The sequence below is a fragment of the Grampus griseus genome (assembly GCF_964374135.1).
Source record: "Grampus griseus genome assembly, chromosome: 4".
In the NCBI taxonomy this organism is placed as follows: domain Eukaryota; kingdom Metazoa; phylum Chordata; class Mammalia; order Artiodactyla; family Delphinidae; genus Grampus; species Grampus griseus.
Genome location: NC_138997.1, coordinates 48843404 through 48858922, shown reverse-complemented (window position 1 = coordinate 48858922; position 15519 = coordinate 48843404). Strand labels below are relative to the sequence as shown.

General features: G+C 42.8%; 1 protein-coding gene across 1 annotated transcript in view; it reads right to left on the bottom strand.

Annotated features, from left to right (window-relative positions):
* The window catches only part of ADAMTS3 (ADAM metallopeptidase with thrombospondin type 1 motif 3), a gene marked incomplete at its 3' end in the record, with an annotated part of 289349 nt that extends 278289 nt beyond the window's left edge, over positions 1–11060 (bottom strand). The window contains exons 1-2 of the mRNA XM_082653240.1: positions 10743–11060; positions 9408–9435 (exon numbers count right to left, since the gene is read on the bottom strand). Coding sequence (XP_082509366.1) covers positions 9408–9435; positions 10743–10811 — 97 coding nt within the window. The 5' untranslated portion in view covers positions 10812–11060. The remainder of the gene's footprint in view (positions 1–9407; positions 9436–10742) is intronic.
* Between the last annotated feature and the right edge of the window lie 4459 nt (positions 11061–15519).

Sequence of the window (15519 nt, the reverse complement as noted above, 5' to 3'; positions counted from 1 at the left end):
ATGCGGATAGTAGCTTTAAAGGTTTTCCCTGAAACTTTACTTGTGGTAATTATATTTTCCAAATCTAAAATAGTCTGGCTTATGGTTTGACAAAAAGTATGAGAAACCAGGACAGTCCACTAGGCTGCTGCTTTAGTTTCCTATTGCTGCTGTAACAAACTGCCACAAACCTGGCGACCTGAAACAACATGAATACGTTATCCTACAGTTCTGGAGGTCAAAAGTCTGAAATAGGTTGCACAGGGCTGAAAGCAAGGTGTCAGCAGGCTGCATTTCTTTTGGAAGCACTAGGAACGATCTGCTTCCTTGCCTTTTTCAACGTCCAGAGGCTACCTGCGTTCGCTGGCTCAAGGTTCCCTCCTTCCATCTTCAAAGCCAGCAACATCAAACCAAGTCTTTTTCACCTCCCCCTTCCATCTATAAGGACTTTCCAACAGGTAATCCAGGATAATCTCCCTATTTTAAGGTCAACTGATTAGCAACCTTAATTCCACCTGAAGACTTAATTCCTCTTTGCCATGTCATGTATTTACAAGTTCCAGGGATTCAAACACAGACATCTTGGGGGTCCACTCCTCTGCCTGCCACAGCCAACAGCTCCCATCAATGTGGCGGAAGTCCTCACAGCTGTGACGTTACTGCACACGTGTGCCGCCCAGCATCCGTCCCTCCTTGTCCTTTAACTGAACCCCAGTTTTCCCTCAGGTTAACCATCTCACACTCCACTCTCAGTCCCTGTCAGTCAAGAGTGAAACACCTCAATCCAGGCTAATCAGAGCACTGCATCACTGAGCACAGTTCATGGTTTGAGAATAAGCTTATGACTCAAGCCAGGTAGCCAATAAATGCCCTACCAGGAGCTATTAACTGGAGCAGCCAGAACAGAAGTGTTCTGTCTAGTGGGGTAATGATAGCCTAGAGTTGCTGGTGACAGTCTTTGCCACAACTTGGATAGTCACGATCTTATGCTACTAGAGAAATAAAGCGAACCCAGAGGAATAGTAAGAGAGAAACAAAGAGGGAAGAAAGGGAGAGAAGGAGGAAAGAAAGGTGGGAGGGAAAAGAGGAGGGAGGGACAGAGAGGGGAAGGAGGAAGAGGGGAGAGAGAGATTGATTCCTGACATTATTTGAGCCCTAGATCCAGCTATACCTGACTTTGATTACCTGATCAATTTTGTCTTCCTTAACCACTGTCAACTGGGTTCCTGTTATTTGCATCCAAAGGAGTCACGATTAATACAGGAACATTCTCTCAATGAAATGGAAAGAAGGAATTTCAATAAATAAGATGAAAAGAAAAGAAAGAATTATGTCCAGTATACACAAAATATAATTGGTGTGGAATAACTTTTTGCACTATTCCTTACTCAACTCCTCCCTCTACTGCTATATTCCAATGAATTAAGCAACACTACATTGAGATACCAACATGAAGATAATACATGAAAATAGAACTCTTTAAAGAGCTGTCACATGGTGAGCTGAGTGGCTGGATAGTGTACAAGTCCATGACACACTAAATTAAGGTGACTGAAAAGCCACAGTGGCAGGCAGACCTATCAGAAATGTATGGACTAGAATGAGGCAGCTCTCCTTGAGTAAAAGTGTTTTTTAAAAGCACAAAACTGGGCTTCCCTGGTGGCACAGTGGTTCAGAATCTGCCTGCCAATGCAGGGGACACGGGTTCAAGCCCTGGTCCGGGAAGATCCCACATGCCACGGAGCAACTAAGCCCGTGCGCCACAACTACTGAGCCTGCGCTCTAGACCCCGCAAGCCACAACTACTGAAGCCCACGCGCCTAGAGCCTGTAGTCCACAACAAGAGAAGCCACCGCAATGAGAACCCCATGCACCGCAATGAAGAGTAGCCTCCACTAGCCGCAACCAGGGAAAAGCCTGTGCGCAGCAATGAAGACCCAATGCAGCCAGAAACAATAAATAAATTAAATAAAATAATAAATAAATTTTAAAAGCACAAGACTAAGACACACTAATAATAATACCTATTATTCTAGCTTGCTTACCATGTGCCAGCATTTTATGAATCCTTTAAAACTCTGTGAAGTAAGTAAGAGTAGTATGTCTATGTCACATACAAGACAATGAAGCTTTGAGAGGTTAAGGTCATCAACTAGAAAGTGTTGCAGTCAGGATTTTAAACCACACGGTAAACAGAGTCTGTGCCCCTGACCATTTGATGGAGGAAAGGCAATGAATATTAATAGTTCCTCTAATGCATACACTGGTTAGCTTTTAGATTAAGGAATGGACTCTACATGTAAAAAAGAGAGGTCTTTACGTATAAAAGAAAGAGAACACAAATTCATATGAATAATTATTTCAACCATTCTTTTTATTTGTGTGCATTAGTACATATAAAAATATATGTACTAAATATGAAGAAAAATTGTAGGAAATGTGATTATCTAAATATTTGAAGATTCATATGTTTAATCCTACTTTACTTTCTACAAGTTTCCTAAATACTATTTTTGTTTTATCAGTCACTTCAAGAACAAGACAGGCTGTTTCATGCTGCTCACAATTTGTTCTAAATTCCATAAAGATTCATCATGCTGAATTTGTGGCACTCATTTTATAAACAAGAGACTGACATTTTACCACAAAATCTCTTCTAGGGATTTATAGTTAGTCAGCAAAGTCACGTAAATGCATTCGGAAAATTAGGATGGATGAATTACATGTGGGAACAGAGATTCCTAAGCTAGGAAACTTTTCCCACGCTTTACTATCCATTCTAAAGAATACACAACTCTCAAATTCTGTTCTATGAGGTGGACAAATCTTCTTAGGGTACTGATAAAATTACAAAATATTTTTATAATACAATGGTTCATACTTTGAGGTACGTGGTAACTAGAAAATGATTAATTCATTGCATCTTTCAGAGACTGCATAACCAAATATTTAAAAATTATGTTCAAATGTCAAGAAGAGCAGAACCAAACCTAATTTAAAATTAAAATATTTTAAATCAACACTTTCCTTTATATTGCTACTAGGAATTCACGTCCTACAAACATCTTCAAAAGTCATGCATTTGTCAAAATGTATCACGTTAATTTGGTTTTACTCAGTAATCAACTTCTAGGGCGCTCTCCTAAAGGAATCATTGGAAAAATGGGCAATAACCTATATACAACACTGTGTGGCAATGTTCACTATCATGAGAAAATGGATACCATTAGGGAAATTATTACATAAAATAAGGATTATTAGTATATGATGGGATGAAAATGATGTTTATGAGGAGTTTGTAATGATATGGAAAATTACATTAAAATATTAAACCAAACAAAATCAGGTATCCAATAAAAACCCCATAATCTGTGTATTAAAAGAAGACTGAATAAGAATATGCTAAATTATAACAAAAGTTTGATATTTGGGATGATTGTCAAAAATCTGGGGGATACAGAAATAGAAGATAACTATAAAAGGCACATGTAAAGCATCTATAATCAGAACAAAAACTGATTAATTAAAAAGACTAACTCAACAATTTATAATAGAAGTAGCACAGCCTAGAAGTAAAAGCTGATTTCTATTAGAGGAACTCTGAGGAAAGCGTTCTCAAAATTCTGGTAATAACAATCCTCTTTGAGGAAGCAGTAGGGTTCCATTTAAGTCTTCACTGTCAATAGATCCAGTCCAAGCAGTATAACCAAACTCTTTATATTGAAACTACTCATGATTTTAGCAGGCAATTTGGAATTGTCCCTAATGGATTTCCAAGGTAATCTTGGTTGGCTACCCATAAGCAAAGAATGCTTAAAGATAATCGTCCTGGAAACAGAGATGACCTTAAAGATTTCTTAACATTTCTGAGCAATATTATGATTATTTGGTACAATGAAAAAAGAAAACAGTGAAAGTATGGGGAAGGAATAGTTCAGCTAACCAGCAGTAAGTTGCTGGTGATAGGTAACATGCTGCATTTAATAACATCTTCATCTAAGAAGCTTAAAGCATTTAACTTTAATCATTATGATGCTCTATGGAGAGGTGGGAGCTAAATCAGTAAAGTCAAGTGTATGATCTTTAGTGCCAGGGAAGAACAATGGCTTAGGTGGCTGAAATTCTAAATTTTACAAGGGATCCCTTTAAACTTGCTTTAGACCACATCTTTTAGTATTGCTGTTGGCAAACCGGATTGACAGATTTCAATCTTAGCTTATCTTATTTCCACTGATGCCAGCAACATGGCAACTTATCCCAAACAGACTTTAGAGCAAAATTAGTGAACATTCCAAACCTGCACATAATTCTATTCAATTTGACAAATACTTATTGAGCACAAACACAAAAGCATAAAAAACTGATAAGCCTAAGTCCCTGGCTTTGTGGGGTGAAACAGGAAGTCACAAGGAGTCTTGATAACATTGAATAATTAACTGTATAGCCATTGTCACCATCCTCATTTTCCTGGGGACCAATTAAACCTGGACAGGAGCACAAAACAAGAGCATTTTAGGAATATCAGAACACAGCCAAATCCCAGTAAGATAATAACCTGCTTACTAGATCTATGCACTGAATAACAAATATTTGAGAGCCCACAAGGTACCAAGCTCTGTTTTATGTACAGGGGATACAGCAGTCATCAAGACAAAGTCTTTGCTCTCTCAAGGCCTACGCTAGTGGAAACACTTATTCTATACCAAGGAGAAGGTACAGTGACACACTACACCTTGAAAACCAAACAAGTACCTGAAAATGATGAAAAATTATTTCTCAGGAAACCAGATATTTGAGAGGACAAATTAGCAACTTTATTTGGTTAAGAATAAAATGCAATGAAATTTGAAACTGGGAAACAGAAATAGGGCAGAGAAAGATGGATATGCCCCAATTCTAAGAGTGGGGGTGGGAGAGGGAAGACAGCTGAACACCAAAGCCTTAACAATGATTTTTCCTCTGATAACACTCAAGTAATCTCAAAGGCGTGGCTTATGAAACAAAAGGACTCAGAGAATTCTTTTTTGGATTCTCCAATTTCTACAGAACTATGATTATTTCCTAAGCCACATGTGTCACAGAGTAAACCTCCTTACCCAATCAGGCCAGCCAGCCAGCTACCCACAATTACCCTAGGCATCCTACCAAGGCCATATTCTGAGTCAGAAATGAAAGAGCTCCCTGATATGTCACAGAAGTAGTCTACCAATCTCATGAAACACATTTACACATATATACACATTACATACACATTCACATGTGCACCTATATGTATGTATGCATGCATGTACACATGTGCATATGTGTGGGTATATGTATGTATGGGTGTATGTATATACTGTGTATACATGTATGCATGGGTGTATGTATGTATACATGGGTGTAGATAGGTAGGTAGGTAGATAGCTCCTCTCTGATTGACAAGGGAGCAGAGAATTAGGTGACAGTTCAAAACCTATTTGCCCGTTTTCCCAAGAGTCACACACCAAGAGGACATTTTTCCACTGGGTGGAGAAAAAAGCAAAGAAGTCACATCCCGTACTACAGACTTCATAGGTGATATATATATATATATATATATATATATATATATATATATATATATATATATATATATATATATTCTAACCTGCCCCCATCACAGACTGCCCTCTACTCTAGGGGGTTGGAGCATATCAGATATATATTTTTTACTGGTCTCCTAAGCCAAATACTAAAAAAGTATGTATTGTTTTTCTATTTACAAAAAGAATTTAAAACTGGCAAAATTAATTTATCCTGTTACAAGTCACCTTTTGTGTGGGAATCCTGCTAGGAAAGTGGCACAAGTACTAGTAATGTTCTTATCAATCCGGGTGCTGGATACCCAGAAGTGTTCCCTTCGTGAAGAATCAGCAAGGTGTACACTTATACGCACCACACTGCATGTATATTATATCTCAATAGAAAGGAGTTTTTAAATTTAGCTTCCTAACAATTTGTGGTGTGTTACTAAATTATACTTACCTCTTCTTGAGACATTAAATTATTCACAAATTATTCAGAAACATGGAATCTTCTCTAGCCAATTTGTAGATCAATAAATATAAATTCATTAATTCTACAAACCTTATTACTTTTTCCTAATTGTGTCATTGATCAAATAGCACCTCCAGGCAGTTATATAAAACTACTTTTCAATCAATTATTGGAAAAAAATTACTTAACTATATGTAGAAAAGTACATTTACCAAAACTCCAGGTTAGCAATCCCTTGATGCATGGGGACAGGGGAAAGGAATCTCATTATTGCACATCAAATTTTTTAAATATATTTTTAAATCCCTCTTAAGAACAACATAAATGATTATAACCCAAAGCCAAATGGTACACTTCTGCTATCACAAGACTCATGAGTCAAATCTATTTTTATCTTTATTTCTTCCCTTAACTCAATTCGGAAATGGTAAATAAAAATGACAATAATAAAAGAAAGAAATCTCATAAAGCAGAGGAACTTGGGAGCAGATAAATCTTCAGCAACACAACCTAAGAGTGCCCTGCCCTCTTCTCTTAAGTGCTGTTACTCATCTCCCTCTTACCAAATTAAAGCAGACCTGTACTACTTTCTTCCCTGAGGACAAGAACTACCAAAGTAGTTTATATTAGCAAAAGGACTGGACCCAAAGTCTAACCCAGGGCCTCTTACATATGAGCATGCTGAGTCTATCTGAAAATTTAATCAAAGCAGTATATTTTATTCCTTGTAGAATGAGTAATCTTAAAATAGTTTTTTAATTTACATATCGAAATGTTGGGATGTTTAAGTAATCAAATGTTTAAGAAATAAAAGTAACACAGCTTTCTTTCCCTACTTGTTTGAAGACTGGTTAAAAGAAAAATCTGGGGCTTCCCTGGTGCCGTAGTGGTTGAGAGTCCGCCTGCCGCTGCTGGGGACACGGGTTCGTGCCCCGGTCCAGGAGGATCCCACATGCCGCGGTGCGGCTGGGCCCCTGAGACATGGCCGCTGAGCCTGCGCGTCCAGAGCCTGTTGCTCCGCAACGCGAGAGGCCACAACAGTGAGAGGCCCGCGTACCGCAAAAAAAAAAAAAAAAAAAAAAAAAGATACATGTTGGGGACGTCCCTGGTGGCACGGTGGTTGAGAGTCCGCCTGCCGATACGGGGCACACGGGTTCGTGCCCCGGTCCGATCCGGGAGATTCCCACATGCCGCGGAGCGGCTGGGGCCGTGAGCCATGGCCGCTGAGCCTGCGCGTCAGGAGCCTGTGCTCCGCAACGGGAAGGGCCACAGCAGTGAGAGGCCCGCGTACCGCAAAAAAAAAAAAAAAGATACATGTTGGGGGCTTCCCTGGTGTCTTAGTAGTTGAGAGTCCGCCTGCCAATGCGGGGGACACAGGTTCCTGCCCCAGTCCGGGAAGTTCCCACGTGCCGCGGAGCGGCTGGGCCCGTGAGCCAAGGCCGCTGAGCCTGCGCGTCAGGAGCCTGTGCTCCGCAACGGGAGAGGCCACAACAGTGAGAGGCCCGCGTACCGCAAAAACAACAACAAAAAGATACATGTTGGGGGCTTCCCTGGTGGCGCAGTGGTTGAGAGTCCGCGTGCCGATGCGGGGGACACGGGTTCCTGCCCCGGTCCGGGAAGATCCCACGTGCCGCGGAGCGGCTGGGCCCGTGAGCCATGGCCGCTGAGCCTCCGCGTCAGGAGCCTGTGCTCCGCAACGGGAGAGGCCACAACACTGAGAGGCCCGCGTACTGCAAAAAAAAAAAAAAAAAAAAAAAAGATATATGTTGGGGCTTACCTGGAGGCGCCGTGGTGGAGAATCTGCCTGCCAATGCAGAGGACACGGGTTCAAGCCCTGGTCTGGGAAGATCCCACATGCCGCGGAGCAACTACGCCTGTGAGCCACGACTACTGAGCCTGCGCGTATGGCGCCTGTGAGCCACAACTACTGAGCCTGCGCGTCTGGAGCCTGCGCCCCGCAACAAGAGAGGCCGCGACAGTGAGAGGCCCGCGCACCGCGATGAAGAGCGGCCCCCGCTCGCCGCAACTGGAGAAAGCCCTCGCACAGAAACAAGGACCCAACACAGCCAAAAATAAATAAACTAATTAATTAAAAAAAAATAAAAAGATACATGTTGCTGGCTGAATGCTATCAACTACAAATGACAAATGTCTCTTCATAGACATTGTATTTTCAATGCAGTTCTCAGTCACTTTCTGTCCTGCACTTCCTGTGGAGGTCTAAGCTTATGGAGGAGTTCCAACCATGCTAAGCACTGAGTAAGAAGGGAGCATTCTGACACACGATGTCATATGGCTACAAACAGATATTCTGGGCCTGGATCTTGGGGTCCCTCCATTAGTTTACAAGTATGGAATTCCCTGAGCTCTCCACTATGCACTACAGCAGGTTACTGTGTAACCTCTCTAGCTTCATTTCCTTCAAATCTAAAATAGGCACAATGTGTCCCTACCCCCTAGTGTAGTTGTGAGAAACAGATGACATTAGGCACATAAAGCAATTAGCACTGTGCCCGGCACACAGCACATGGGCAAAGATTTGTAACTACTTCTGCAGTAACAAAATCTTTTCATGTAAAAGATGACTTTACCATATCACCTGACAAATACACGATTTACAGAGACTGACACTCTGCCAAAAGGAAAATCATCTTTTAAAGTAACCCAAGTTAAATGTGTATGAAAAGACTGAATGGAGCCTAGCTTCTTGACAGATGACTTTCAGTTTCTGCATTCAGAACAAATACATTATCATAAACAGCTTCAAAAAATACCATGGACTTTGGAGGACATGTTACAAGTCACACTCTCTGAGCCTCAGTGTCCTCACCCATAAAATGGGAATAATTCCCATATCGTCAGGCAATACCGAGGTTTTAGATGTTATCTGCAAAAGGCCTAACAATATCTTACACATTAGTAGATAACTATTTCAAAGCAGATGGCATAAGAAAAGCCATCAGAGGGATTATTCAAAGCTGGAAAAATTTTAAGAGAAAACTTTCCATCATCTGTGCTTCATTTTTCTCTTCTTTGTAGCATTCTTACACTTTCTCTTCTAATCAGATTTGCTCCTCTTAATGCTACAAACGTTGATTTAATTTATCTCCATATCTTCTTCCAGTCCCTCCATCACCCTCCCAGTACCTACCAGTGGCTTGTCCAAAGACAGTTAATAAATCGACGCCTGAAAAGTCCGACTGCAGGAGAATTTTTACATCACTACAACTCAGCCCGAGGAAAGTGACACCCTCCTCCGGAAAGAGGAAGAGAAGAATAGAAATGTTACTGGACTACCAATTGTTTCTTTAACCATCAATGGGAGAAATTTCAGGAACAATATTTTGCTTCGCTTACTTCATTCCCTACTTTCTACTAAGATAAGAGTGACATCTGAGAACAAGGCTTACCTATTTGCACCATTTCTTCATTACCAGCCTGGAAAGGAGGGGGAAAAGTAAGAAAAAGAAACAGTTACTGGGTTTCATCTTATCACCTCATGCGTTTTATTTCTACCATTAATGCTTTTCAGGAGCTGGCTAATCAGGAGATGCTGGAGACCGGGATTGGTGCCTAAAGGCTGCACCTCAGTTTGTAGGAGGTTCTGTGACAGGAGCATGAGCCAATTCAATAATAATTTGGGACAGGGTGTCGTTTGCTCGTTTCAATTTTAATTTAACATTTATGAAGCCAGCAAAAAATAAATACTGACACTCGATATTCTCTTCTGAAAACTCCGGGTACTGGGTCAGGAGTAGAAAAGAAAGTCTCTGAATTTACGAGTGCAAAAAGAAGTCTAAATCCTGATGCATCAGATTTGAGGTCAGGAATCCACCAGACAATTCTGTACTTTTCACCCTATAGTCAGACCAGGCAGACCCGAGACGCTACAAAAACTCACAGAGAAATTCTGTACCCAAAGTCCCACCGGCCCTGTGCTGATGTGATTTACTACAAACGGCTCGGCTCATCCCGCTGAGCCTTCTCAAGGACTCTTCCGAGAGCATCGGGCTTCACCTTGAGTCTCCAAAGGGCGGGGGCTGGGTCGAAAAGAAACAGAGCTGCACTCAACTTCGCTTTAAAAAGAGGAGGAGTTGTGCAGAGGGGGAGGGGAGAAAAGCGGCCGGCGCCTCCAGCCTCTGCCCAGGAAAACGCAGGGCAGGAAACGTCCCCGGGCCCCCCTCCCCAACTGTCAAACCCCGGCCCTGCCGCAGTCCTCCCAGGACACGTGTCTACTGGATCGCTCCCTGTCCGGCCCAAGGACTTCCTGAAACTCCCGCCTCCGGCTGCCCGAAAAAGCTGTGAGTCAGTGAGGAGGAGAGAAAGTCCCGCGAACCCGACTCCGGCTGCTGCAACCAGAGCACTGGGATCCCGGACCCAGCGTCCAGAACTTCATTCAGGCGCCCAGACCGCCCTCCGGAAAGAGGAAACCCAGATGGCCCGGCGAGGATGCGAATTGGCTGCACTTTGTCACCAGGAATTGTTCCGAATGCCGCAAAGTGAAGTCCTAGGTGTGACAAGCCTGGGCTCCCGAAGTGGGAGTCCAAACCTCCCGTGCCATTCAACCCCCCACCCCAGAAAGCCCCGCACGCTGCGCCCAGCCCTCGAAACACCGTCCGTGAATGCACCAGATAACAGGGAAGGGTGGGAGGGGTGAGGAGGAGAGAGAGGAGGGGAAAGAGGGGAGGAACTTTTTCGGGAAAAGGTTGGGTTTGAGTTTTTTATTGTTATTATTTTCCACTTACTTGTCCATCAGCTGAAGTCCTAACCTCTACCAGAGCGGCTGCTATCAACCAAAGTGACAGGAGAACCATCACGAGTCGAGTTCACTTTTCAACTACTGGGCAAAGCAAATGCCCAGAGCAAACCCACCCCCCCTCAAAATAAGTTTCTTGAAAAAAAGAAAAAGAAAAAAGAACCAAAAAATGCAGAATTAAAACAAAAACAAACAAACAGAAGAAAACTGATCTTCCGTGCTTTGCTTCAATGAAAATGAAATCTGAGCTCTGAGACTGGCCCCCTCTGCTCTGCAGTTCTTTCCACTTCACCTTCTCACCCCGTCCTCCCAAACAGAGCGTGCAGGAGCGAGAAGGTGCTGCGAGCCGGGCATGGGCTGCGCCGGGAGAGGGGGAAGGGACGAGGGGCTTCCAACTATCTCTGCCCGAAGCGGCTTTTTCTAGGCTTTTCGAGCACCATGGGTCCCTAAGGTTAGCGCTGAGAATGCTTGGGTCCCCTGGAGCACAGCAGGGGGAAGTATTAGCGAGAGAGACGAGCGAGCGGGAGCGGGAGAAAGAAGCAGGGAGAGGGCGATTCCGCCGCTCGCACAGAGGTGGGGGCGGGAGGAGCCCGAGGGGAGGAGGAGGAGGCAGGCGGAGGAGGTGGGAGGAGTGGGCCGCTCGCCGGCTCCTGTTGCTCGCGAAGCGGCCGTATGCTCGCTGCCGGCGACCCGCGGGGCGCTAATAAGGCGGCCGGAGCCCCCCGGGCGGCCCCTCCCGCCGCGGCGCCCACGTCACGCAGGGCCCGGTCCCGCGCCCCCCGCGCCGGCCCGGACGGCCGGGGCGGGCGCTGCCGGCGCGGGAGGAGCGGGGAGGAGTGGGGAGGACGGCGACCGTGGCCGGCCCCAGGCAGGGTCAGGCTTTGAAGCCGCGCGAGGGGTCTCGAGTGGCCCGGCCTCGACACCCCCATCCCGGGATCTTCTCCTTCCCCGCGACATGGGCGAAGGGAGGTGGCGGGCCAGGGGAGCCACCGGCCCAGACAGGCGGGACCGGCTTTGAGTTAATTATAGGAAGGGGGAGGGTCTAAGGGTCGGTCCTGGGCTTTAGGAAATTCACCTCCTGCTCTACCTTCCCTGCTCTCCCGGCCGCGTCTCCCCGGAGGGAACCCCTGGAACCTCCAGGTCGTAACGACGCGGTCATCCTCCTTCCGGGCACCAGCCGCCTACCACGTTTTGTAGGGGTGGTTCCTACCCCCTTTCAGTTCTTGTTTATGCTTTATTAGTTTGTGTTAGTTTTAAACGATGCCGTGTCTCTTCCTTGAGTCACCCGGATGCTTCCGTTTATCACTAGAGTACACAGGCCTCAGCGTCTCTTCCTCTCCCCAAGATTAAGTTATCAAATGATTTCTGCCCTTTGTGGCCCAGAGCTTTCTGGGAGGAGACAGCACCAACCTGGGCTCCAGAGACTTGAGAAGGGTTTGCTGGAAGCCAAGCGCAGGCCCGTTTCCCTGGAGTAGACGCTTGTGGGCGCTTTCCAGGGAGCAGAGGGGGTGGAAAAGGAAATATTTCCAACCTCCACTGACCAGTTTCTGACACTCCCTCCCCAAACAGACCATGAGAGAAGAGTGAATAGGCACAAATTTAGGTATAATTTTCAAGGCTTCGACTGGAAGGAGCCTTTCAGAGGCCTTCCTAAAATAAAATGTGTAGAAGCTTCTGTTTGTAGCTTCATGGATGCTTCCATATGTCATAGCTCCTTTTCTTTTTTAAAAATGGTGTGCGTTTGGAGGGAATACTTTGGTTCATTATTTAAAGTCTGCATCTTTAGCTTACACATGGCAGGGTTTGTGTTCACTGATGTGTTATCCGCTAAGTCTTCTCAGAATCATATATACAGGACACTTACATGTTCAAGTGAGAAACCAAACAACTGAATGACCCCACCTAGTAACATGGGGTATTACGTTAATTAGTCATTAGCTGGAATAATAATTAGACCTCAGCACTGAAGTATCTCTATATTACTTTCTCCCTTCAATTAAAGCCTTCAGCATTTTTGTAACCTACCACTGACTTACTATCTGGGGGTGATTTGCTGAATTTTGTGCCTGGTTTTCTTATTTGTTAAGAAGAAATAATCCTCGTGTTCTATAAATAAAAATTATGTCAATTTATGCTGACAAGTAAAAGAATTATAGAGTACAAATCAGAAACCCTGCATTCTAGGCCCAGCTTACAGCTGTCTGACCTTGACAAGTCACTAAAACTCTATTTTGGTTTTGCCTCTATGAGATATTTCAGCTCCAAAATTATCTGATTTTAAGCAATAACAAGTACTGTATTTAGCCATGTGATTACTGTAGTCCTTTTTGTGTTAATTTCATAAAATTCAGACATTTGCTATCATCATAACTCCTGCATAACAAGCAATTCGTGTGACTTTCATAAAAGCAGTCTCTTTAGATGTTTTTGGCCATGACCATGGAAAGAAATGTATTTTATACTGTGACCCAGTAAAAATTTTCATGATTCAGTATTTATTACATGCAATAACCCTGATATTTTCTATCTTATTTGTTTTGCTTTGTTTTGTTTTGTTTCCCAAATACTACTCAGGATTCGCTTCATTGATTTCACAACCCAATGAGTCCATGACCCTCATTCTGACAAACATTAATTTGAGAGTATATAATAAGGTTTATGTTTCTTGGATTCTACATAAGTTGAGTTCTTATTAATAAGACTCTCCCAATATACAAAGTTTCCCAAAGTATGTCCCGAAAATTAAAAGTTTCACCAAAAAAACAAAAAAGAATTCTCTGACAGTTTGTGAAATGCTCATATGAACACAATGAAATGGGTTTCTTTATTTCAGAACTTCCCAGGGACTTTAATATCCTAAGTGCATTGTGAGTGTTCAAGAGAGAGATGTAGTGCACTCAATCCTCCTACTGATGTGACCACGGAATGCTTTTTTCTCATGCTTTATCCCCTGAGGAACACACCTGGGAAAATGCCATTATGAAGACCAATTACTAAAGTAAAATGAACTTTGAGATAGGTAGGATTCACATACAGATTCCACCTCAGTTTTCTCAACTCTAAAGTCGGTTTACTAATGATGCTTCTGCAAAATGTTCATGAAGATTAACATAATCTTGCATGTAAACTGTTGAGCACGTTGTCTAGAACATAGTAAGGGCTTAAATGAAGATTTTCTTAGATGAATCTGTATGGCGTATGTATAGATAACCCACTGATAATGAAATATGGCAAGTTCTAAGAAAAGTAGGAAAATATAAACAACTAAAACATTATGAACTTTTCATTTTACCAGAGATAACAGTAGGAATAAAAGGCAAAGAAGTCACTGAGTTCCTTCCACAAGCTGACCCCTGCCTGCCTGCGGAGCATCAAATCCCCGCCCTTCCCTGCAGGCTTCTTTGCCTTCAGCAGCAGTGGTTTGTTCCCACATCCCCCGTCCACACACTTGCTCATATTGGCTTTCCAGTCATAAGACCCTTCCTCTTCCTGTCCCCAAGTCAAAGAAAGGCAAATTCCAGGAGATGCTAATAGGTGCTCCACAAAATACTAAAGCAATACTTTGAGTATGTTTTCTTCCAAATTATGTTTTAAGTAGAGAAATAATCTCAAAAGTAATCACATGTATGTAGTCTCCCTAATTGTGAAATCATCCCCTTTAAGATTTAAGTTTCATGAAGTCGATTGATATATGGATATTTTAACCTGTGCATCCTTGTGTTGGCAGCAATTAACTAAGCGGAGAGGTTTGTGTGTGTGTATTTTCTGTTTGATGCTGTCAAGTCAATGTTGTCTATCTTGTCATAACTTGACATTTTGACACCTAATGTTTATTGTATACTAAACATAAAAATTTTTAAAACTTGTCATTTCTTACAGCAAATAATTCATTTATAGGTTTGTCGCTGTTTTTGCTGTTTACCTTTCCCACACTTTTTTTTTTACTGAGACTTTTTTTTAAGAGCAGAATTGAGGTTCGCAGCAGAATTGAGGGGGGAAAATACAGAGATTTCCCACATCCTCCCTGTCCCCAAACATGCCATAGCCTGCCCTAATGTCAACATCCCCTGAAATGTAACAGAAGAGTGGTACATTTGTTAGAACTGATGAACCTACGTTAACACATCATAATCACCCAAAGTCCACAGTTTACATTACGGTTCACTCTTATTTTTGTACCTTGTGTGGGTTTGGACAAATGTATAATGACATGTATCTATCATTATAGTGTCATACAGAGCATTCTCACTGCCCTAAAAATCCTCTATGCTCCACCTACTCATCCTCTCCTACCCCTGGCAGCCACTGATCTTTTTTATAGTCTCCTTAGGTTTGTCTTTTCCAGAATGTCATATAGGTGAGATCATGTGGTGTGTAGGTTTTTCAGATTGGCTTCTTTCACTCAGCAATATTAATTTTCCTCCATGTCTTTTCATGGCTTGATAGCTCATTTCTTTTTAGCACTGAATAATATTCCATTGTCTGAATGTACTACCATAGTGTATTCAACTACTGAAGGACATCTTGGCTGCTTCCAAGTTTTGTCAATTATTAATAAAACTGCTAGAAACATCCTTGTACAGGTTTTCGTGTGGACATAAATTTGCAACTCCTTTGGGTGAATACCAAGGAGCGTGATTGCTGGATCATATGGTAAGAGTACTTTTAGTTTTATAAGAAAATGCCAAACTATCTTACAAAGTGGCTGTACCATTTTGCATTCTCACCAGCAATGAATGAAAGTTCTTGTTCTGCAACTTAGCCAG